The sequence below is a fragment of the Prionailurus viverrinus genome, unplaced genomic scaffold (genome assembly GCF_022837055.1).
Source record: "Prionailurus viverrinus isolate Anna unplaced genomic scaffold, UM_Priviv_1.0 scaffold_35, whole genome shotgun sequence".
NCBI classification, from domain to species: domain Eukaryota; kingdom Metazoa; phylum Chordata; class Mammalia; order Carnivora; family Felidae; genus Prionailurus; species Prionailurus viverrinus.
Genome location: NW_025927605.1, coordinates 3284790 through 3305929, shown reverse-complemented (window position 1 = coordinate 3305929; position 21140 = coordinate 3284790). Strand labels below are relative to the sequence as shown.

At 56.7% G+C, this 21140-nt stretch overlaps 2 protein-coding genes across 2 annotated transcripts; both read right to left on the bottom strand.

The window, feature by feature from the left end:
• Positions 1 to 2810: 2810 nt before the first annotated feature.
• LOC125158673 (keratin, type I cytoskeletal 15) lies at positions 2811 to 11449 on the bottom strand. The gene is made up of 9 exons (XM_047845997.1): positions 10608 to 11449; positions 6538 to 7747; positions 5574 to 5656; positions 5277 to 5433; positions 4631 to 4792; positions 4419 to 4544; positions 4003 to 4223; positions 3668 to 3693; positions 2811 to 3126 (listed from the first exon to the last, which is right to left on the bottom strand). The coding sequence occupies exons 2-9, from the start codon at positions 7075 to 7077 to the stop codon at positions 3035 to 3037; spliced, it is 1407 nt and encodes a 468-aa protein (XP_047701953.1). The 5' UTR covers positions 7078 to 7747; positions 10608 to 11449; the 3' UTR covers positions 2811 to 3034.
• Positions 11450 to 12132: 683 nt separating this feature from the next.
• KRT19 (keratin 19) lies at positions 12133 to 15995 on the bottom strand. The gene is made up of 6 exons (XM_047846009.1): positions 15505 to 15995; positions 13719 to 13801; positions 13353 to 13509; positions 12887 to 13048; positions 12647 to 12772; positions 12133 to 12516 (listed from the first exon to the last, which is right to left on the bottom strand). The coding sequence occupies exons 1-6, from the start codon at positions 15919 to 15921 to the stop codon at positions 12262 to 12264; spliced, it is 1200 nt and encodes a 399-aa protein (XP_047701965.1). The 5' UTR covers positions 15922 to 15995; the 3' UTR covers positions 12133 to 12261.
• Positions 15996 to 21140: the final 5145 nt, after the last annotated feature.

Genomic DNA, 21140 nt, shown 5'->3' with positions numbered 1-21140 from the left:
TGTCACAGTCCAGGATCCCCTCCGAGGTCCCAGGACACAGATCAAGTCATAGAGAACCTTGAAATCGTCTGGTCCAGCCAGACTCCTCAATTTAAAGATGAGGACGCTGAGACCCACAGAGGGACAGGGACCAACCAAAGTCCTCAGGGAGATGGGCAGTGCCCCGTGCCTACCCTGGGAAGCCCAGCCTGTGCAGAGGACACACCCAAGGCCCTAATCCCTCGTCCCATAGCTACCCTCTCCCTAGGGTAGAAGGGAGGCCTGCTGTCTGCCTCCCACACTGGCTGGAAACCAAGCCCGACCTCAGCCCAGGGGCAGGCAGAAGGCGGGCCATCTCTGCCCAGAGACTACTTAAAGGGCTCGGCAGGGCACCAGTTTTCCCTGGGTGTGAGCATCTCACTCCAGGGTCAGGCAGGAAACAGGACTTGGCAGATCCAAGGCCCTCTCTGTCAGCTCCCTCCAGCCCCAGGATCCCAGGAGAGTGGAAGGGGCCCTCCAAGGAAACGGAACCAGCCTTCTCTCCCCACCAGCCCAGGGTCTGGCCCCAAGAGAAGGCCTGCTGGATAAGAGTGGAGACCCACCTTTTGCCTCTCTGCACCTTTGCAGGGGGTTGTTATTTTGGCAAACTGTGGGCTGAGAAAACCCTTGCGGGTTGCTCTGAAGGCCTGAGACTTCTTGACAGAGGCCCGGAGGCTGGTGAAGCAGGAGCAGGGACCTGGATTCAGCAAGGGGCCTGGTTGTTGTCAGGACGTCAGGGAACATGACACCTGATGTTTTGGGCTTCGGTGTGAACTTAAGCCACAGCACAGGAGACCAAAGCTAGATGTGAGAGTAATCTTTCTGACGGTAACAGCTGTATGACAGTTGAACTGGCTTCCCACAGACGTTAAGAAAGGGGTTTCATAAATAAAAGAAAAAGAAGGAAGAGACAGGGAAACAAACCACAGGAGACTCTTAGAGAACAAACAGCGGGTTGATGGAGGGAGGTGGGCAGCGATGGGCTGGATGGGGGATGGGTATTAAAGGGCCCTTGTGATGGGCACTGGGTGTTGTACCTAGGTGATGCATCACTGAATTCTGCTCCTGAAAGCAGTGTTGCACTGTGTTAACTAACTAAAAGTTAAATAAAGATTTGAAAAGAAAAAATAAATAATTAGTTAATTAAATCAAATGTTAGGTCTAAAAACTGTCAGAAAAAACAAAAACAAAAAAACAAAAAAACAAAAAAAAAGAGAGGGCTTCTCTTAAGAAAGGTGTTGCCAGTTTCCATCACCCTCATGACGTCCAGAGAAGAGCAAGGGTCTGAAATCAGAGGGCTCATTCCCAGGCTCAGCCTCCCATTTCCCAGCTTGTGACTTAATTCAAGCTACTTAACTTCCCTGAGCCTCAGTTTCCTCCTCTGAAAACTGAGGATGTAGGGTCCACCCCACCTTCACGAAGCCTCCAAGAGAGTCATTGAGATGCCATCCTCTGAATGCCCCGCCCAGAGCCCTGCAGAATATAGAGGCTTCGTAAATTCTGTTTCCTTCCTCCAGCCCCAGAGAAGTCTGGCCTCCAACTGTGTACTCAGGAGACACGTTCTAGATTAAACCTCCTCCCGAAGAAACAGACGCCACCCTCTCTCCAACCAGGGTTGCTGGGCAGAGTTTCACCCAGCAAGACTCAGGGCGGCCCGCTCAGAGGGCTTAATTCTCCCCCGGATGATCTGATTCTCAGAACAGAGGCACCTCCAACCTCCTGTTCCCAGCGGGACTAAGAAACCGGCTCTCCCTCTCCCCATAGTCCTCACCAGAGCCCAGCCCAGCCACAGCACCCAGAACGCTCTGCTTCCTCATTCCTTGCCCTCTGTCTGGGACTATGAATCCCAGAGGAACCAGCCTCAGACCAGAGGCAACAAATTCAGTGTGTGTGGATGTCACTGCTGCTCTAATGAGCCCAAAGGCAGAGATGCTGGGGTCGGGGGAGCAGGAGTGAGGTTTGGACTGAGGAGGGCAATAGGGGTTGATGTTGCTTTGGATTTAAGCTTAGAGAAATCAGAGAGGGCTTCCCGGAGTTGGTGTCTTTCCCTCTGAGCACGGTAATTGCCTTATGGGAAGGAGATGGCAGCTTCAGGGGTAAGGGGGTAGATAAGGTCCCTCTTTGCAGGAGGCAGCGATGGTACCTGGCTCAGCCACTCTGGAGGTCAGGTGTGCCTGACTGGAAAAGAGGGGAGGTGCTAGGGACACATGTAGGAGGACCAGAAATAAGGAGGAAGGTCCTGGCAGTGAGCTGTGCAGGGCCAGGGCCTGGCGTCCCAGAACAAGAGCTGAACTTAAAAGTCATACAGATGTAGGGTCCAGGCCCAGCCCTGTTGCTCACCATCCATCCATGAGGCCCCTGAGGGAGTCACTCACCTCCCTGGCTTCCTCATCTCTAAGGTGGGAATCGTAAATCCTGATGGCCCACAATTGCCTTAAACAGGACGCGGGGGTGGGGTCACATAGCACAGTGCCAACCACACGGTGGTAACCAGTACGACCTATACAGTCAGTTGCTCGCTAAATAATTGTTCGATGTGACAAGTCCTCTGCCGGGTGCACCCAACTGCTCTGAGGGCAAACCCCGTCTCCTGCTTCCATGATCACTAGATGGAATGAGCCAGAACATCAAGTCACCGGAACAGTCTGAATTGGTCCTGGGTGCAGGGAAGAGGCCAAAGTAGGAGATGTCATCATGTGGGTCCTAGGCCCACAGAAGCCCCCAACAAGAAAAACTGGACATACTACCAAGAGATATTTGCAAAAGGAAAAGCAATTTTTATTGCATGGGCAGATGTGGTATGATCCAGCTCGTTACACAATACAGCTACTTCTTGCCTGTCCCTGTTCTAGAGCAGGTGGGGAGAGGGAGGGGGAGGATGCCGAGCGCCCAACAGGGAGAGCCGGACCCTCTGAAAGCAGGGACTGGGGTTTGCTCTTCTGGCCCCTCTGGGCGGTCCTCCATCCAGCCTGGGGAGGGTGGGGGTGGCCAGGGAGGTCTCTCCTGCGCCAGGCACTCAGACCTCTCTCTTGTGAGAAGAAACCACCTTCCCGTCCACTGTCTCCTCGACGTTGATGCGAACTTTGCCGCCACCACCTCCCAGGGATGCTGTAGAAAGAAGGAGCAAGCTTGAGAGTGAGGGGGGGACCCTCGCTGTTCGCCCTCCCAAGGCAGCCAGGACCTTGGCTGAGCTCGGGGAGAACCAGACAGCACCCCTGAGAATGGCCGCTGGCCAATCCCTCGAGAGTGGCCAGGAGGTCTGGCGGTGAACCACTCATCACGGAGGCAGGCAGCGGCAGTTCGCGCCCCACAGTGAGCAAGAAAGTCAGGGTGAACAGGTAGTAACTGGGGGGTTCTTCCCATAAGTGCAGGAAGGTGGGGCCTGGAGGAAGCTATGCCCTGGACAGAGCCTGCTCAACCCGGAAGGTTCTCAATAAATCTTCAGCCCTGACTCTACTGGGGCTGATGGAGGGTCCCCCGGGGAAGAGGTATCACCTGAAATGGGTGTGTTCCTGCCCCACTGGCATGTTTGGCCTCCTCCTGCTTCCACCCCATGCCAAGGGGAACGGTGGCTTCAACAGCCGCCTTGCCCGCCCGCCCGCCCCCCCCCCCCCACCCGCCCCATGCGGGAAGAGTTAAGCCTTCTTACCTTCTCTGGTGCCAAAGCCAGCCATCCTGAAAGAGAGGGGAAGCAGATGTAAGGGGAGGGCATGAGCCCAGGTCTCCCTAAGGGGGCCCCGGTGTCTGGCTAAGCAATCCTCTCCAGAGGCCCCCACCCCCCACCACCTGCACATCTGACTTCTCTAGAGGCTGGCACATCCTGAGAACCTGTTCAGACCTGCCACCCCCAAGCAGACAGATTCTGATCTACACTAACACCCCCTCCATTTCCTTTTCCCTGTCCCACTGCTGTCCCCCGAAGACTCTCCACCCCAACCCTAACCGGCCCCTCTCTCAGGCTTCCCCCTGCACCCTGGCCCCTGCCTGGTGTCCTGGCCTTCCAGCAGGCTGCGGTAGGTGGCGATCTCCTGCTCCAGCCGCGTCTTGATGTCCAGCAGCGTCCTGTACTCCTGGTCCTGGCACTCCATCTCGCTGCGGAGCTCGCTCAGCTGGGCCTCCAGGCCGCCGATGAGCCCCTGGATCTGCTGCAGCTGCGTGGCATAGCGGCACTCCGTCTCCGCCAGCGAGCTCTCCAGCCCGGCTTTCTGGAGGGGGGGTGGTCAACGGACCCCACATCAGGCCAGGAAGGAAAATGCCATGGGCATGCAGATGGGTGTTGAATGGAGTGCAGAGAACCCCCTGGGAGGAGGCTTGGGGACCCACAGACTTAATGAGCCATGGACGGTGGCAAAGGCCTGGCTGCACTGGGCTGTGGCCGGGTGGGGGGTCGGAGGCCCTACCATGCTGAGCTGGGACTGCAGCTCGATCTCCAGGCCCTGCAAAGTGCGTCTCAGGTCCGTGATCTCTGTCTTGCTGGTCTGGATCATCTCTGTGTTGGAGGCCACCTCTTTGTTCAGCTCCTCCGTCTGTAGGCCACGCACAAGACCAGTGAGGCCCACAGGAGCCCTGGGAGACGTGGGGAGCTGAAGCGGGGCCGTGAGCTCGGGCCCACCTTGCTGAAGAACCAGGCCTCGGCGTCCCGGCGGTTCTTCTCGGCCATGGCCTCGTACTGTTCCCTCATCTCAGCCAGCACACGGGTCAGGTCCACACCCGGGGCCGCGTCCATCTCCACGTTGACCTGGCCGGCCAGCTGGCTGCTGAACTCCTTCATCTCCTGCGGAGTGGGTGGGGCCCGTTTAGGGACGGAGGGCAGAAGAGGGGGCAGAGAGCGGGCTCCCACATGCCAATCCCGGCTTCATGCCTGACTCACGACATGCCCTTCGCCCTCCTGCATACCCACCCCCCAGCCTCTGTTTCCCAGTGAGCATGAAGAGGTTTGAGCACATGGGCCCCTTGGCTCTGAGGGTCTCTCTTCCTTGCTAGGTCCTACGGGAGGACTCAAGACAGCAGGGCCCTTGTCTGAGCTCATGAAACAAATCAGGACAGCGGGTCCCACTGACCACCTGGCCTGGCTATGGATACAAGAAGGAAAGGGATCTGGGTTCCCAAAGGACAGTACCCCTTGCTCTCCGTGGCGACACATCCTGTTTTTGGTGGAGGGGAGCATATCTGAACCACCAAGCCCTTCGGTCAACGATGAGGAGGTGCCCATGGTCCCACTCTGCCCCCCGCCACCAGCAGCCCCTGCCGGCCCCCACCTCCTCGTGGTTCTTCTTCAGGAAGGCCAGCTCCTCGTTCAGGCTCTCGATCTGCATCTCCAGGTCGGTCTTGGTCAGGGTCAGCTCATCCAGCACCCTGCGCAGGCCGTTGGTGTCGGCCTCCACGCTCTGGCGCAGGGCCAACTCGTTCTCATACCTGGGAAGACAGAGGGAGCCCAGAGTAAGGAAGTGGGCTGTGGGCTGTTGGAGTAGGGGTGCGGGCTGTTGGAGCTGGAAGAGGGAGAGAAAGCCAAGAAAGGGGGTGAATCTGGAGGGGAGAGAGAGGCAGGAGCATACTTGAGTCTGAAGTCATCTGCCGCCAGCCTGGCATTGTCGATCTCCAGGATGACCCGGGAGTTGTCGATCTTGGCCCCCAGGATCTGCAGGAAGCAGGGAGTTGGTATCTGGAGCACTGTTTTCTCTTCCCTACTGCTCTCCCCACCCTGCACCCCAGGTCAGACGCCTTACTGACAGTCTCCCTTCTGACACGAGCAACAGAGGCCTATAGGCTCCCCGGGGCAGAGTTCAGCCTCACCTCAAGTGCCCATACTTGGTGTGAGCCCACACCACCCTTCCTGCCTCCAGGGCATGAAAAACCAAGGAGCCAGGAGTGCCTGGACTCCCCTGTGGGAAGTGCCTGGCCAGGAGTTGGGTGCGGTAGGGTTCAGCAGCCTTCTCGGGAATATTCTGCCAGCCTCCCCTGGTCACTGGCCTCCTGCACACTTGACACAGCCATGGACCCACAGAACATTCCACAGCCAGTAGGACCCTGGAGGGCAGGGCAGGAAGGCACGCTACAGCTGAGGAAACCAGTCCAGGTAAGTAGAGAGGGTGAGTAAGTAACTGGCAGAGCACATAATGAGTTCCAGGTCTCCTAAGTCCCAATAGAGCTTTTTCGCACCAAAGACCTCCTCAAAGGGTGAGGGAGGTGGTCCTGGCATTCAAGGCTCCTGAAGCTACCCTTAACTGTTCCTGCAAAAGAAGCAAAAGAGAGCTTTATGCAGACCCCTGCTTGGTGTGTGTAACTGCCCCCACCTCGGACCCTCCTCCGACCAGAGTTCCTGAGCAGATTCTCACTGCCAAGTTGAGCGGATGTATGCTGGCCTCCGCACCTGGAAAGCATTCCCTGCTCTCCAAGTTATACACCGACAGTCGTTGCCTGGGCAGGAAAAGGATTTCCTTGAGGCAGCAAGAAAGATGATGGAGATGTATGCAGGGCGCCAGCCACCTGCTCCCCTCTCGCTGATGCTGGAGGACTCACCTTGTCCCGCAGGTCCTCGATGATCTTGTAGAAGTGGCTGTAGTCCCGCTCCGGGCTGCTGGGGCTCTGCTTCTGGTACCAGTCCCGGATCTTCACCTCCAGGTCGGCGTTGGCCTCCTCCAGGGCGCGCACCTTGTCCAGGTAGGAGGCCAGCCGGTCGTTGAGGTTCTGCATGGTGAGCTTCTCGTTGCCGGAGAGGAGGCCGCCATCGCCGCCACCAAAGTCACCAAAGCCAGCGCCAAAACCCCCACCAAAGCCACCTCCAAGGCCACCTCCTAAGCCTCCTCCGAGGCCACCTCCGAAGCCTCCGCCTAAACCACTACCAGCCCCTGCACCGAAGCCGCAGCTCATGCCGCCGCCGTAGCCCCCTCCGGACCCCGAGGAGACAAACCTAGCAGAAGAAGCCGAGATACTGCGGCCTCCACCGCCCCCGTAGAGACTCCCCCCACCAAAGCCGCCTCCCCCAGCCCAGAGGGAACCCCCTCTGGTAGAGGCACCCCCAAAGGTGGAGGAAGAAGTCTGCAGAAATGTGGTGCTCATGGCCGGGCAGCGGGTGAGTCCTCAGCAGGCTGGAGAAGTGCTGGTGGAGCCTCAGGCTTGGGCTGGAAGCAGGGCCCCAGGAATGTCTCCCCCCAGCCCGCGGCTCCTTATATACCCCTCCGAGTTGTTGTGGGACCTCGTCTCCTCCCCCAAAAGGAAGCCAACTCCTGTGTTCAAACACAGCCGCCTGCACACCTCTGCCTGGCTGGTGTGGAGTTTCTCCTTTCTTTCTTTCTTTCTTTTTTTTTTTTTTTTTTTAAATGCAACAAAAGAGATGATTCAGAATGAATGGTGTTTTGCCCCGGGGCCATGGTTTTAACACTTCGAAGGCAGGTTCATGTCTGCACTCCCGGGAGAACGTGAAGAGTTGCTGGGGAGAAAACTCCTGTCACTCCACAGCTACCAGGCCTCCGCCTACGGGTAGAGCAGCCCAGGCCAGCTCTGCCCTCCCGGAGTTTTCTCTGCTGCCTCCAGCCCAGGACCCTCACCCCAGGCGGCCAGCTCCATGCTCTCAGTTTGGGAGCCCCCTCCCTATCGCTGCTCTGTTATCCCACTCCCAGACCCCATGTGTGAGCCTGCAGGGTTGGGGGGGTGGGGGGGGGGGTAGCACTGGCCTCTGGGGATGGGTGGGCAGAGGCACACCCAGGAATGCAGGGCCCATGGGCACAGGCTGAGGACAGGAGAGGGGGTCATGAGCGCATTTCCAGCTAAGGTGATCAGAGAAGCTAACATCCGTCATTTCCCTGATACAGCAGGACTCTCCTCCTCCATCCCCTCCTCTCCTCCCCACCCCAGGCCCCCACCAGCCCCTTGCCCCACCACCCTGGCACTGTCCCAAAGACCAGGAGCCTCAGGGCTGACAGGGGGCTGATTGATAATCTGCCACCTGCCAATTGCACATGTCACTGAACCTTTGCTTGCTCCTGGGACACGTTGGGGCAAACCTCTGCAGATAAGACTGGAGCCTGGTCCGGGAAGCCCCTGCCTTCTCCAGAGAGAGGCATGTCCCTGCATAGCAAAGCCAGATTAACTCCGTTTGTCCTGTCAAGCGCTGTGGGGCCGGGGAGGGACCGACCCGGAGGGTTCTACGTGCCTGAGTGTTGGGAGGGAGGAGATTGGGAGGCCTGGCAGGCCGACTGGAAGACACCTCTTTACAGAGCAGGATGCTGAGGCCAGAGGCGGGAGCAAAACACTCAGGAAAGCCCTTTTCTCTGCCACCAACCCAGAGGCCGGCTTTCAGGGATACCTGTTACATGGGGGTAGTGCCATTTGGAGGCACGGCTTGACCCTCTAGCCCCAGCTCCAGGGCTCTTGGGTTTGGGGAGGTAAGCAAGGCTGATCTGGAGAGTCAGGACGCTACCTTTTCCAGGGTTGAAGCACACTGAGGTCAATAGAGCTCCAGAGTCCCTAAGGCCTGGGTTCAATTCCTGGCTCCGTCAATTACTGCTGTGAAACCTTGGACAGGTTCCTGTGGCAAGGGGCACTGTCAGCTTCCACCTGAGACCTGAGAGCCCCCATCCTGCCTCCTCTTGGCTCCCCATCTTCTAAGGAAGCAGATAGTGTGGCTCAGTACCCGGGATTGCCATCTGAGCTAGGGTGGTAAGAGAGACAGGCCTGGGTGGGAGGGGGTGATTGAGCTGGGCCTCTGAGCACTGGGCCCAGACAGTGCAGTATTGTCTCCTGGGCGGGAGGACATCGTCTTTCCCTCCGAAAGAAAAATAATCAAAGTCAGATCAGCCACAGCTCATTAAAGCCTCTGCAGACATCACGGCCCCAGCAATTAACACGGGAACAATTACACACCATCACTCCAGGCTGAGGGAGGGATGGGCACCTGGCCAGCCCCTCATCCGCACCCTGACTCCTCTCCAGCACCCCTCAAAAGGGGGCTTTTACACACCATCAGGCCTCTCCAGGGGCAGGAGCTGTCCCAGTCACGAATCCCTGGTTTCAGGGCAAACAGCTCCTGCAAGCTCAAGGTTGAGGCCCCTTGCTTCCTGCTCATTAGCAGCGGGTCCGGGTCCGAGAGGCCAGGCAAGGGTGGGGACCCAGCTCTACCTGGTTCCGGCCCAGGCTGCAGCCTGGGGCCCCGCCCCAGGCAGCCCACCCATGCTGTGCTAGTTTCTGTCCTTTGCCCACTGCAAACAGGCTGTCTCGGGGCCTTCTCTCCTGGACGAGCAGCCCGGCGGAAAAAGCCTTGGGCTGGACTCCACCTCTGGGTGTGACTCAACCTCGCTGAGCCTCGCTGAGCCGACTTAAAATTGGGCCATTTTTCCACTTATATGAGGTACTTAGAATAGTCAGAATCACACAAGGGGTTACTATTTAACAGACTTAGGGTTTCAGTTTTACAAGACGGACACAGGAGCATACACAATAGTGATGGTTGCATAACAGTGTGAATGTCAGTGCCACAGAACCATAGACTCTCAAATGGTTAAGAGAGTAAATTATATGTGTATTTTACCAGAACAAACAAAAAGAAATCACGGAGCCATTGGAGCCATGAACACAGAGTCCTGCTACAGGGCCACCGTTAACATTCAATGACACGTGAGGGTGTGGTCTCCATAAATCCACCCTCACCTGCCCCCCCCCTTCTCCCCCACCAGGGAGGTGTCAGGACGGAGAGAGCACACATCCTGGGGCCTGGATAATTCCTCCTCTATTAGGTATGTGGCTGACTTCAGTATGGGACTTTGGGTAATCCAGCCTCCTCTCTGAGCCTCAGTCTACCAATCAGGAAAATGGAAATAACTCCTGCCCAGTCTGACTCACAGGGATGGAGCCACATGACTGACAGGAAATGCTTTGCAAACCCAGTGGTCATAATGCAATGCCCAGCGGGGATGGAAAGACGCACCCTCTAAATCCTCTCCCCTTCTCTCTCCCTCCCCCTCCCTCTCCCCTGGTCCAGACTCTCTGTCAACACAGCACCCCTAGTTTCAGCTCCCAGACCGAGACAGAAAAGTGCCCCTGTCCCCCCCCCAACACACACACACAAAGGAAGGCTTCATTCCCGATACCCAGACCTGCAACCCAGTCACCTGACCCACCTGTGTGAGCCCAGACCCCGCCCCACACCACATTCCAGGGGCCTCTGGGGCATAGGGGAGGGTTTCAGCTGTGACAACAGAGGCTTTCAGGAACAGGGGACAGAAATCTCTGGACAGACCCAGCCTCCAAGTGAGGCCAGGCCCCTAACGTTAAGCGAGGTGGAGGGGGTGGGGGCGTGGGGAGTAGTCATAGATGCTGGAGGCCAGGGCAGAACAGCTAGGGAGGTGGCAGAGGGGCTCCAGACCCCGAGAGAGATCTGAGCTCTGGGGTCCCCATTTCTGACTTACAGCAAGCTAACAAACCCCTCTAAGACCCACAGAAAACTAGAAAGACCACCACCTCAGGATCAACAGCACAGGGTATGCCTGGATCCCAGGCTCCTTAGCACAGTGTGGGACACACACAGCAGACAAGTGTCCAGTTCAGTCCCCTACAGGAGCCCTTCTGGGGGCAGGGGGTAGAGTGCTCCTCACCTGACTCCTTTGCAGAGCGGACCTGCCGTCAGGCAGATCCCTGGGACCTAACAGACCCACTCAGGCTGAACCTCCCAGCCAAGGGGAAGTACTTATTTACCTTTAATTGGCCTCAATTCTTGGCAGCTGAACTGTAAACCACAGTGGCAAGACCACACCCCCACAAGGGCAGAGTTCTACCAGGAAGCTGGGACTTACGTTCTTTTGCTGGCCTGGGACCAGCCTCAGGCAAGCCAGGTTGGGGGTCTGTGCGGGAGGTCCAGGTCACGGCCGGGTCCCATTCCAGGCTCTGGGCCCAGGTATGAGCTGGTGGGCGTAGGGGGCTTATGTGGGGCTGCCCAGAAATGCATGAATGTGTTAGCGCACGCTCGCACACAGATGCACACCAACGGGTACACTCTCTTCAGCCTTCTCAGTGGGATGCCTGCCCCCGTTCCTGGCTTGGTGAAGAAATGTTATCAAAAGGAGCTGCCCCCAAGGGATCCCGGTCCTAGGACTTCACACGGAACAAGACCCGAAGGTACTGAGGACCCAGCACAAGGGAGCGTCAAATCCTAGGAGACTGGGGTACAAGGTGGCCCGGCGAGCTAGTAAGCAGGAAACCTAGACACTCTGTGACCTTGGACAAGTTACCTAACTTCCCCGTTTCCTGCTCTATACGACGCTACTTAACTACCTTTGAGGGTTGTTTGATTAAATGGCACATACTAAGTGCTCAAATAAACATTAATTTCCGACACACAAATACACACACCCACCCATGAGGGAGTAAAGTGGAAAGAAAACTAACTCTGGGGGCACCTGGGTGGCTCAGTAGGTTATGTGTCCGACTTCGGCTCAGGCCATGATCTCACGGTTCACAAGTTGGAACCCTGAGTCGGGCTCTGTGCTGACGGCTCAGAGCCTGGAGTCTGCTTCGGATTCTGTGTCTCCCTCTCTCTCTACCCCTCCCCCACTCGCACTCTGTCTCTCAAAAATAAACATTTAAAAAAACTAAATTTGAAAAAAAAAAAAAAAACCACTGTTTCAAATCCCACCTTTGCCACGTTGGAACAGTTACACACACAACAAACCACTTCACCTCTCTGAACCTTAGTTTATCCCTCTATAAAATGGGAACAATGCTTGCTTCACAAGTTTGTTTTTACATTTTTTTTGAGAGAGGGAGACAGAATACGAGCAGGGGAGGGGCAGAGAGAGAGGGAGACACAGAATCTGAAGCAGGCTGCTCTGAGCTGTCAGCACAGAGCCCGATGTGGGGCTTGAAGCCACGAACCGTGAGATCATGACCGGAGCCGAAGTCGGACGCTCAACCTACTGAGCCCCCATCACAGGCTTGTTTCAAGGAACAGGTTTGATAAATGAAAAGTTCCGCAAACAGGAATTACCACGACCGTAGGAGTTAGCGTGTACCCCACCCCTTCCCTCTCTTAGGACAGGGTGCACTCTGATCCAAATAAAACCTTAACAGGACCAAGTCCTGGCCCATCTCTATGGGCTGAGACAACAAACCCAACATCCTTCCTCCCTTGGGTCATAAAGCTTTATTGGCAGGTCAGGGAAAGAGCTGGGGGTAGGGCCCGTCCCTTCCCACACGCCCCTCCCCAGGGGAACCTCTCTGCGGGACAGCAGGAAGCTCAGGAGGCTGTCGGACTCAGAGAGCCTTAAAGGTGGGCAGGTTGTTGTACTGGGCGTCCTGGCCCTCCAGCAGGCTGCGGTAGGTGGCGATCTCCTGCTCCAGCCGTGACTTGATGTCCATGAGCTGCTGGTACTCCTGGTTCTGCCGCTCAGTGTCCGCACGCACGTCGCTCAGCTGGGCTTCCATACTGCTGACCAGCGCCTGGATCTGGGCCAGCTGGGCTCCAAAGCGGGCCTCTGTTTCCGCCAGCGTGCCTTCCAGGGCGGCTTTCTGAGAGCAGGGAGAGGGAACAGACTCAGCGGAGACCGGTTCCCAGAGAGGGCATGGGCACAGCCACAGCCCGGGCTGCGCAAGGCTGCGAGGGCCCCGGCGTGCATCCCACGGGGCAGGGGGCACAAACCATGCTTAGCTGCGACTGCAGCTCAATCTCCAGACCCTGGAGGGTGCGCCGCAGTTCGGTGACCTCCGTCTTGCTCATCTGCAGCTGCTCTGTGTGGCCGGCCACCTCCTGATTCAGCTCCTCCATCTGCAATAAGAGAGGAGGCAGAAGGAGTCAGCACTGAGGCAGACCTCTGTCTGAGAGCACAAAGCCCTCTCTCCCTGCCACCTCCCCAGAGGGCACCCGCTCCCCTTACCGTACCCGACTGGTGAACCAGTCTTCAGCATCCTTTCGGTTTTTCTCAGCCATGACCTCATATTGGCTTCTCACGTCACTCAGGATCTTGGCAAGGTCGATGCCCGGAGCGGAATCCACCTCCACGCTGACCTGGCCACCCACCTGGCCCCTCAGGGCACTGACTTCCTGGAAAGACACAGCAGAGATGGGCATGTCGGAGCCCAGAGCCTGCTGGGCCTGGGCCAAGTCACTCCCCCGTCCCCCAGGCGGAAAGGGCTTGATTTTCAGGTGCAGACCAGGAGCCACCACCGCAGGACAGACGAGGTGGCCTCCATCCGCTGCTGGAACCCCCGGAAGCCCTGCTCCACGCCCGGGGCCATGCCGAGGGTACAGCAAGTGCGGCCATGGTCAAGAGGATACAGGACAAAAAAGTGTCCTCAGTCCTGGAAAGCTGGAGTGGGATGGACAGGAGGCGCAGCCTGACACCCACCTCCTCGTGGTTCTTCTTCAGGAAGGCCAGCTCCTCCTTGAGCCCTTCGATCTGCATCTCCAGGTCGGTCCTGGCCAGGGTCAGCTCGTCCAGCACCCTGCGCAGGCCGTTGATGTCGGCCTCCACGCTCTGGCGCAGGGCTTGCTCCATCTCAAGCCTTTCAGAGGAAATAGGTGCAGTCAGGCCAGCATTTCCTCCGAACCCCTGCAGAGTTCCCATCTCCCCTCATGGTTCAGGAGTCCGTGGAGGTGGTGGGGCTTACTCCAGGCCAGCTGGGGTGAGCGAGGACAGAGAGCAGTCCCCCGCTGCACCCAAAGGGCCTGGCATTGCCCCCTCTGCAGCCCTCCAGGGCAAACACATACTCACTTGGTTCGGAAGTCATCGGCAGCCAGACGGGCATTGTCAATCTGCAGGACGATCCTGGAGTTCTCGACGGTGGCACCGAGAATCTGGAAGACAGAGGCAGGAGGTTGGCACCAGCTCAGCATATTGGCTCTGTCCACCCACTTTCTTCCCAGAAGACAGAGGAAAACAAATGGGTGTGCCCCTACCCACTAGAGACTCAGCTGACCATTGGCCTGCTCTCTGGGAGGTCTTGAAGTCAGTCCCTGCCCAGGAGCTAGAGCAGGAGAAACCGTGGTCAGGGACTGCTGAGCCAGGGGGTAGGGGACGGGTGTGGGAGGGCAGAGGTGAGTCTGGGAGGAAAGCATCTGAGACCTGTACTCTAAATAGTCGGGAGGCAGATGCTAATGATCTGCAAACCAGATGGCGTATTGGGTTACCTTTCTCTGAACCCCCCCGTGCAAAGCACAATCTGCTTTAGGAAAGTGAATTCCCGTGTGTTGAGCATCTATCATGTGCCAAGCACTTTGCACTTCATCTTTCATGCCAGGTCAGTGGGTATGCCTATCTTACAGAGGTGGAAATGAACTTCAGGAGTCCTTGTCCAAATTGACCCCCATCTGAGGTCCCTCTGATGTGATGGGCATATTCACATCATTGATTATGGTACTTGGGTTCATGTTTTTCAAAGAGCAGGTCATGGCTCATTAGTCACCCAGTACAGTGAGTGGTGATTGGCATAGTTTTTAATGAAACTGAACAGAATATAAAATATGAGAAGAGATGGACCACAGCAGGGTAAGAATTGTTTCAAGAAAGCTTTGCTTCCATTTTGGGTGTGTGCATCACAGAGCGAGAACGCATGGGGGTACACCCTGAAATGTATTTCTTATGGCAGGTTACAATTTTTAAAGTGTGCAAGCAGTATTCTACTTTGTTGTTTACATCTCTAGCTGTCCCCCCTCGTCTAGAAGTCTGGCCTATCTGTTCTATGCCCCTGGCACCCCGCACCATGCTGGGCACAGGGCAGGCGCTGGGCCCGCTTTGGAGACCCAGCATGTGGGACCATTAAATGTCCCACTGGCTTCTGATACATTTCTTCAAGGCAGAGGTCCCAGTTCCGCATGGCCTCGGGGCTCCCTGTAAGACCTGTGGTGCACCCCCCAACCCCAGGACTCTCCACCCACACAGAACTATTGCTGAAAAGGACCCCCGGGGCCTCTGAGTGTGTCCCGCCTTCACCAGGTCTTTAGGCCACAGCATTTGTCCCCTCCCATTCTTCCTAGAAGTTCCTCCTAAATCCGGGTGGCCCTCTTGGGCGGGGCAGGAGGGGCTCCAGCCCGAGCGTGAAGGAAAGCAGACCTGCCCCACCAGAGGAATGCAATGCAGAGGGGCCCACGCCGGGGGCAGCAGCGGATGGGTCCCTCCCAGGCCAAACTCTTGTCTGTGACTGCGGCCTCTGGCCCAGACCTCCGGACAGCCCACAGCCTTGTCCCACCTCCTCCTACTCCTTCGCACCCCCTTTTCCAGACCTCCCCACCCCCCAGCCCCGCCCCCACCGCCGCTGCACACCCCACCCCCTTCCCTTAGCCCCAGCCTCCACTTCCTGTCCCACTGTCCTGCCCCCGCTCACCTGCCCCCAGCTCTCTGCCCCACCCTGCGGCCCTCCCACGTCCTAAGGGGCCCGCTACCGCCCTGCCCTGTCGGGTGGTGGCTTCCGGTGCCCTCCGTGCCCGCCTCGGGCCTCGCCCGGCCCGCGGGGCTGGGTCTGCGCGACAGGTGCACCTCCCGAAGCTGGGCCGCCGCCCACCTTGTCCCGCAGGTCCTCGATGGTGTTGAAGTAGTGGCTGTAGTCTCGGGAGGGCCCGGGCCCCTGCTTCTGGTACCAGTCGCGGATCTTCTGCTCCAGGTCGCCGTTGGCCTCCTCCAGGGCGCGCACCTTGTCCAGGTAGGAGGCCAGCCGGTCGTTAAGGTTCTGCATGGTGAGCTTCTCGTTGCCCGAGAGGAGGCCGTCGGACCCGGCCAGGCCGCCCGCAAAGCTGCCGCCGTAGCCCCCGGAGGACGAGGACACAAAGCGGGCGGAGGACACGGACACGCCGCGGCCGCCCGAACCCCCATGGATGCTGGGCGCGCGGAAGACATTTCCCGCCGCGAAGCGCAGGGAGCCGCTGCCCGGGCCCCCGAGGGACGAGGTGGTGGCCAACTGGCGGTAAGTGTAGGAAGCCATGGGGACGCAGCGGGAATAGTTCAGTAGCCCGAGGTGTATCGCTTGGCGGGAGGAGTGGCGAGGGCCTCACCTGGCGCCTTTTATGCCCTGGGCGGGCGGGGGCAGGGAGAGGGGGAGGGGGGAGGGCGTCAGGGCGGATATCTGAGCCCCGAGGAATTTGCAAGCTCCTGAGTGCAAATACGGGCACTCTCCCCATTGGTCGATTCCTGGCGGCTCTGCCTCCAGCTCTTCCCTCCCAGGGGCCTGAGACAGTCTTCACCCCCACCCCCACCCTCCCCCCTCGAAGTGCCCCACCCTGCCCACTCCAGAGTCCCGACGGAGCACCTCCTGTCACACTCCTTCCCTTCTTCACCCCATCACACACAAGGACACCCTCCCAGTCACATTCTGGGCGTCCCCGATTAAGATTTCCCCAGGTTTGACACCCCCTCCAGGAATTAAGTCCTTCCGACAGTAGACTCCTACACCCAGTCCTCCCCCTCCCCCCATCACTCAGAGGCCCCCTCTGGAATTATGTTCTGAAGCCCCTTCCTTGGGGGTCTAAGTTAACCCTTCCTTCCAGTACATTCAGGAGATTCCTACACCCCACTTGGAATTACAGCCCCGTGGGGATCACCCACACCCTGACTCCCTCTCTTTCCCAGAGAGGAGGGGACTGTTGCTGCTGGCCTGCTGAGACAAAGCTGCCGGCCCCGCTGGAGCCATACAAATCCCGGGGCTGGGGCTGGGGCTGGGGCTGGGGCTGGGGCTGGGGCTGGGCGGGGGATGGGGAGGGCGGAGAGCAGGCTCCTGAGAACAGCTGCTGGCTGCTGGGAGGCTTCTGCAGCTGGGCTATATGGGGCTTCTTGGGAACCCCAGGCTCAAGCCTGACCCCACCTGGGGCAGACCCCCTGGAGGCCTCTTACCACCCACCCCCTCCAGGACAGCCCCCACCCTCCGCCTGCAAATCATGCATTCATTCAACACAGATTTCCTGAAATCCATGATGAAGAATCTGAGCCTGAAGGAAGCAAATAACTTGCCCATGAGACATGTAGCACCTGCCACCCAGAGACAGAAACGGGGTGGAATCCCTCCCTCCGTGTGAGCATCTGGAAGGAGGGTATCAGGCTGAATCCCGGAGCCTCAGACATGGACGAATGGCTGAACTGCCAGGCTCTCCGGAGGTTCTCATGGCCGGAGTGAAGAGCTTGGATCATAGGGGAAGGAACCCTCGTCTCCACACACAGCCCCCAGCCCTGCTCTTCACCCCTCTTCATCCCGCTCAACAATTCCACCTTTTCTTCATCGCCTGGGAAGGCAGGGCCCCCTGCCAGACACTGCCTGCGCCTCACCCCAGTTCCTGTCCACAAGGACCTCACCCCTCCTCAGAAATGTCTCCATGGTTCCTTAGGTCAGAGCGGTCACTCAGTCACAGGACCGAGGCCCTAAGCCCTTCTGAGATGCTGTTAGGGAGATGGGCCAGTCACTTCCCATCAACGTGCCTCAGTTTCCCCCATGAAATCTCAGTCCTCCTTTCTACATATCATCACCTGGGTCCCCTGTGGCTAAAGGAAGGCCTCTGAAACCAGTCCCCAACAAACTGCCTTCCAGCCACCAACTTATAGCCAGGAGCAGGGGACAAGAAACAGCCTACACACACCCCTAACCCACCAGCAAGAGCCCTGAGCCACTCAGGAAGGCCAGCCTGAGGCTGTTTAAACTAGTGAATCAGACCTGTAAGTGGGTCTGGGGTGCCCAAAGGTGAAAAGAAGACGGGTGTGACCCAAGGCAGGCCATGAAAGCAGGGTGTGGCGGGGCCTTCACAAAGGTTGTAGCCGCCAGGGCTGGACTGAGGTGAGTCACTCTTTATTTGACCCAGAGAAGGAGGCCTGCTCTTCGTGGTTGCTAGGAACACCAAGCCCGAGCTGGAATCTCTGTTCTTCTGGCTTGATAGGAGGCTTTGGGAAGGGGTTTTGTGTTAGGAAACAAAAGAATAGGACCAAAGCCCCCCACCCCCAAATATTAAGGGGTTGTGAGCTCCCAAAACTCCAGAGGAGCTTAGAGTGCCCCGTGCAAGCCGCATGGCCATAATCATAACAACTGACTGAGGGGAGTACAGCCTACATCTTTTCAGGTCTGATTGGATCCTCACAGCAGCCCAGCCCATTTTACAGAGGAGAAAACAGAGGCTCCAAGAGGGGCAATCACTTGGCAGGTCCACAGCCAGCTGTGTCAGAGCCTGGCTTCCAGCCTCTCACCCCTCAGCCCGGTTGCCGGGGCTCTGGGGTGGGACAAGGGCTTCGCTCTCCCTTCCAACGAAGCCGCAGCTCCAGAACAACTCCTTTGGGTCCCATTTCCAAAATCTTATGCCAACCCCAAGGGCAGTAAACCCCAGGCTGAAATGCAAGGGGGGGTCAGGAAGAATCCCCTTCCCCTGCTCCCCAGCCAGAACAGTGCCCAACACCTTCCACCCTGAGCTGCGTGGCTTTGGACCAGTTCTCTGGTACATCAAGAACTCAGGAGCTAACAACCTGTACGGACTGCTGTCCCCAGAGATGTAACTGAGGGGTCAAGCTGCTGTTCCCATTCAGTAACGAACTGCCCACAGCCCTGAGTCTCTGATCGGCCCCTGGCTGCTGGAGGGCAAAACCTGACGGAGGAGCTCCCTTCCCAAGCCCTGGTCCCCACGCCAAGGTTCCCTCGCCTCCAGGGGAGGGGCACACAGCGTCAGGAGTGGGAAGGGAATGTTAAAGCATGAAAGAATCCCAGACCGGATCCTGCCCAACCTCCCCCACCTCATGTCTACAAAGCCCCAGCACCATGACATCCCTTTGGGAAAAGGGGACCCACTGACAAACATCAGAAATACTGCTTGTCCCCACTCCCTCTTAGAGAGTGACAATGCGTGGTACCAAAGGCTCTGATGACCTTAGTCCGTCATTTGTAAAATACAGATAATAATAGTAACCTCGTTTATGGGGTTGTTTTGAGGGTTAAATGAGACGGTCCTTGTAAGGGTGTCTGACAAATAGTAAGCACTCAAAAAAATGTTATTATATAATTTAATTATGAACTAGTAATATCACAATATTCAACAATCGTTATATAATAAATAGTGTATGTGTTGTTATATTATCATTTACTTGTAACAATATATTGATAGGATTATATAATGATACTTATAATGATATATATTATTATGTATTATAAGTATTATTATTTAACTTTGTCCAACCAGAATTTACCAAATATACTGGACCATGGAATCTTTTCTCAAGTGACACCTATGAATTAATAATCCAAATGTCACAAGAAAAGCTGATCCGGCCTGAGGATCAGCTGAGGCTCAAAGAGGTTAAAAACTTGACCAAGGTCCTACAGGTAAGTAGTGGGCCTCGGGGGGCATCTGGGTGGTTCAGTCGATTAAGCGTCTGACTTCGGCTCAGGTCGTGATCTCACGGTTTGGGGTTCGAGCTCCGCGTTGGGCTCTGTGCTGACAGCTCAGAGCCTGGAGCCTGCTTCCGATTCTGTGTCTCCCTTTCTGTCCCTCCCCCGCTCATGCTCTGTCACTCTCTCTCTCAAAAATAAATAAACATTTTTTAAAAAGATGGCTATTTCTCTGTATGCATATGAATATGCATGTAAGCACACAGGTGTGGGAGGACGTGCTCCAGACCGAAGACAAGGATTTCCTTGGAGAGAAGCTGAGTGAAGGCAACCCATACTTATCTCTGCTGTTGTAATTTTTTTTAATTTTTAATGTTTATTTATTTTTGAGAGACAGAACACGAGCGGGGGAGGTCAGAGAAGGAGACACAGAATCCGAAGCAGGCTCCAGGCTCTGAGCTGTCAGCACAGAACCCGACGCAGGGCTCGAACCCATAAGGTGTGAGGTCATGATCTGAGTTGAAGTCGGACGCCCAACTGACTGAGCCACCCAGGCGCCCCATCTGCTGTTCTAATTTTTACAAGGATGTATTTACGTGTAACTTGTTTCATGTTACGCATTAATAGGCAATAATTTTTTTTAAGTTTATTTATTTTGAGAGAGAGAGAGAGAGAGAGAGAAAGAGGACAAGTTGGGGAGGCACAGAGGGAGAGAGAGAATCTGAAGCAGGCTCCACACTGCCAGCACAGAGCCTGATGCAGGGGCTCAAACTCACGAACGATGAGATCATGACCTGAGCCGAAATCAAGAGGTGGACGCTTACCGACTGAGCCACCCAGGCGCCCCAGCAGGCAATAATTTCTTAAGAAACACTACATGATGGGCATTTAGAACTGATTTTATTTAATAGAGTAAATACCTCTTCCCCTCCATCCACACACCACTGACGTCTTTGTCTCACTCATACACTAGAGAGGAAGTTTCGGAAAGGGGAGCAGCAGATGTGGGGAAAAGACAGCCCCCCCAAAAAGCTTTCTAAATCCTGTCCCCACCCCCGGGGTCCCTTGCACAGGTTTTCCCTCTTTGTGAAGCCAGAGGGTAGAAGGGAAGATGTGGCAGAAACTTTTCAAGAGGGACTTGGAGAGAGTCTAGGTGCAGGAGGGCTCCTTCGGGCCTGATGAGGTGAAACAGGGAGGCTGGGGGAGACCCCTGCTCTAGCTCCCCAAGGACCAGAAGCTTTAGAAGCACCCAGACAAGGCCTGCCAGCATGGACACGGATGTTGACCCCAGGTAGTGCACGTGGACCGGCGGGGCCAGAGCTGGGGAGAAGCAGAGTGTACCCCACATGAGCCTACGGTCAGCAGCCACCTTGTCAGCACATGGGGGCGTCCCTCTGAGGACCTTCTGAAATAACTGGGAGGATTTCTAGAGGTGTGGGAGTGAGTAGCCACTATGTGGGCCATCTTTCTAGAACTGTTGAGCCAGTAGGCGTTTAGGCCTCAAACAGATCGGTATAATCAAGCGTGTCCGTGCTGGGAATCGTGTCTGCACAGGAGCAAGTGGGGGCAAAGGGAGAGCATTCATTTCCTCCTGGGAGCATCGAGACAGCTTTCCTAAGGGGGCACGACCCTTGAGCAAGAGGCTAAAAGACTAGTAGGTGTTTATCAGGCAGGGGGCAAGGGAACAGGGGCCTGGAAGAATGGAATCACTTTGGCCAGCTTGGAGAACCACTGGCAATTCGGTCCGGCCGGACTATGTGAGGGAGGACAGGGGTCAGGGCAGGGGTGGGAGGAAGGGGCTGTCGGCTCAGCCAACGAGATGGACTTGATCCTGAAGACAACGGGAGATT

Coding starts and splice junctions, on each gene's coding strand:
- KRT19 (XM_047846009.1), bottom strand. CDS start 15,921: ATGGCTTCCTACACTTACCGCCAGTTGGCCACCACCTCGTCCCTCGGG. Junction 13,802..15,504: donor TCGAGGACCTGCGGGACAAG/GTGGGCGGCGGC, acceptor TCTGTCTTCCAG/ATTCTCGGTGCCACCGTCGA. Junction 13,510..13,718: donor GCCGATGACTTCCGAACCAA/GTGAGTATGTGT, acceptor TTCCTCTGAAAG/GCTTGAGATGGAGCAAGCCC.
- LOC125158673 (XM_047845997.1), bottom strand. CDS start 7,077: ATGAGCACCACATTTCTGCAGACTTCTTCCTCCACCTTTGGGGGTGCC. Junction 5,657..6,537: donor TCGAGGACCTGCGGGACAAG/GTGAGTCCTCCA, acceptor TGCTTCCTGCAG/ATCCTGGGGGCCAAGATCGA. Junction 5,434..5,573: donor GCAGATGACTTCAGACTCAA/GTATGCTCCTGC, acceptor CTGTCTTCCCAG/GTATGAGAACGAGTTGGCCC.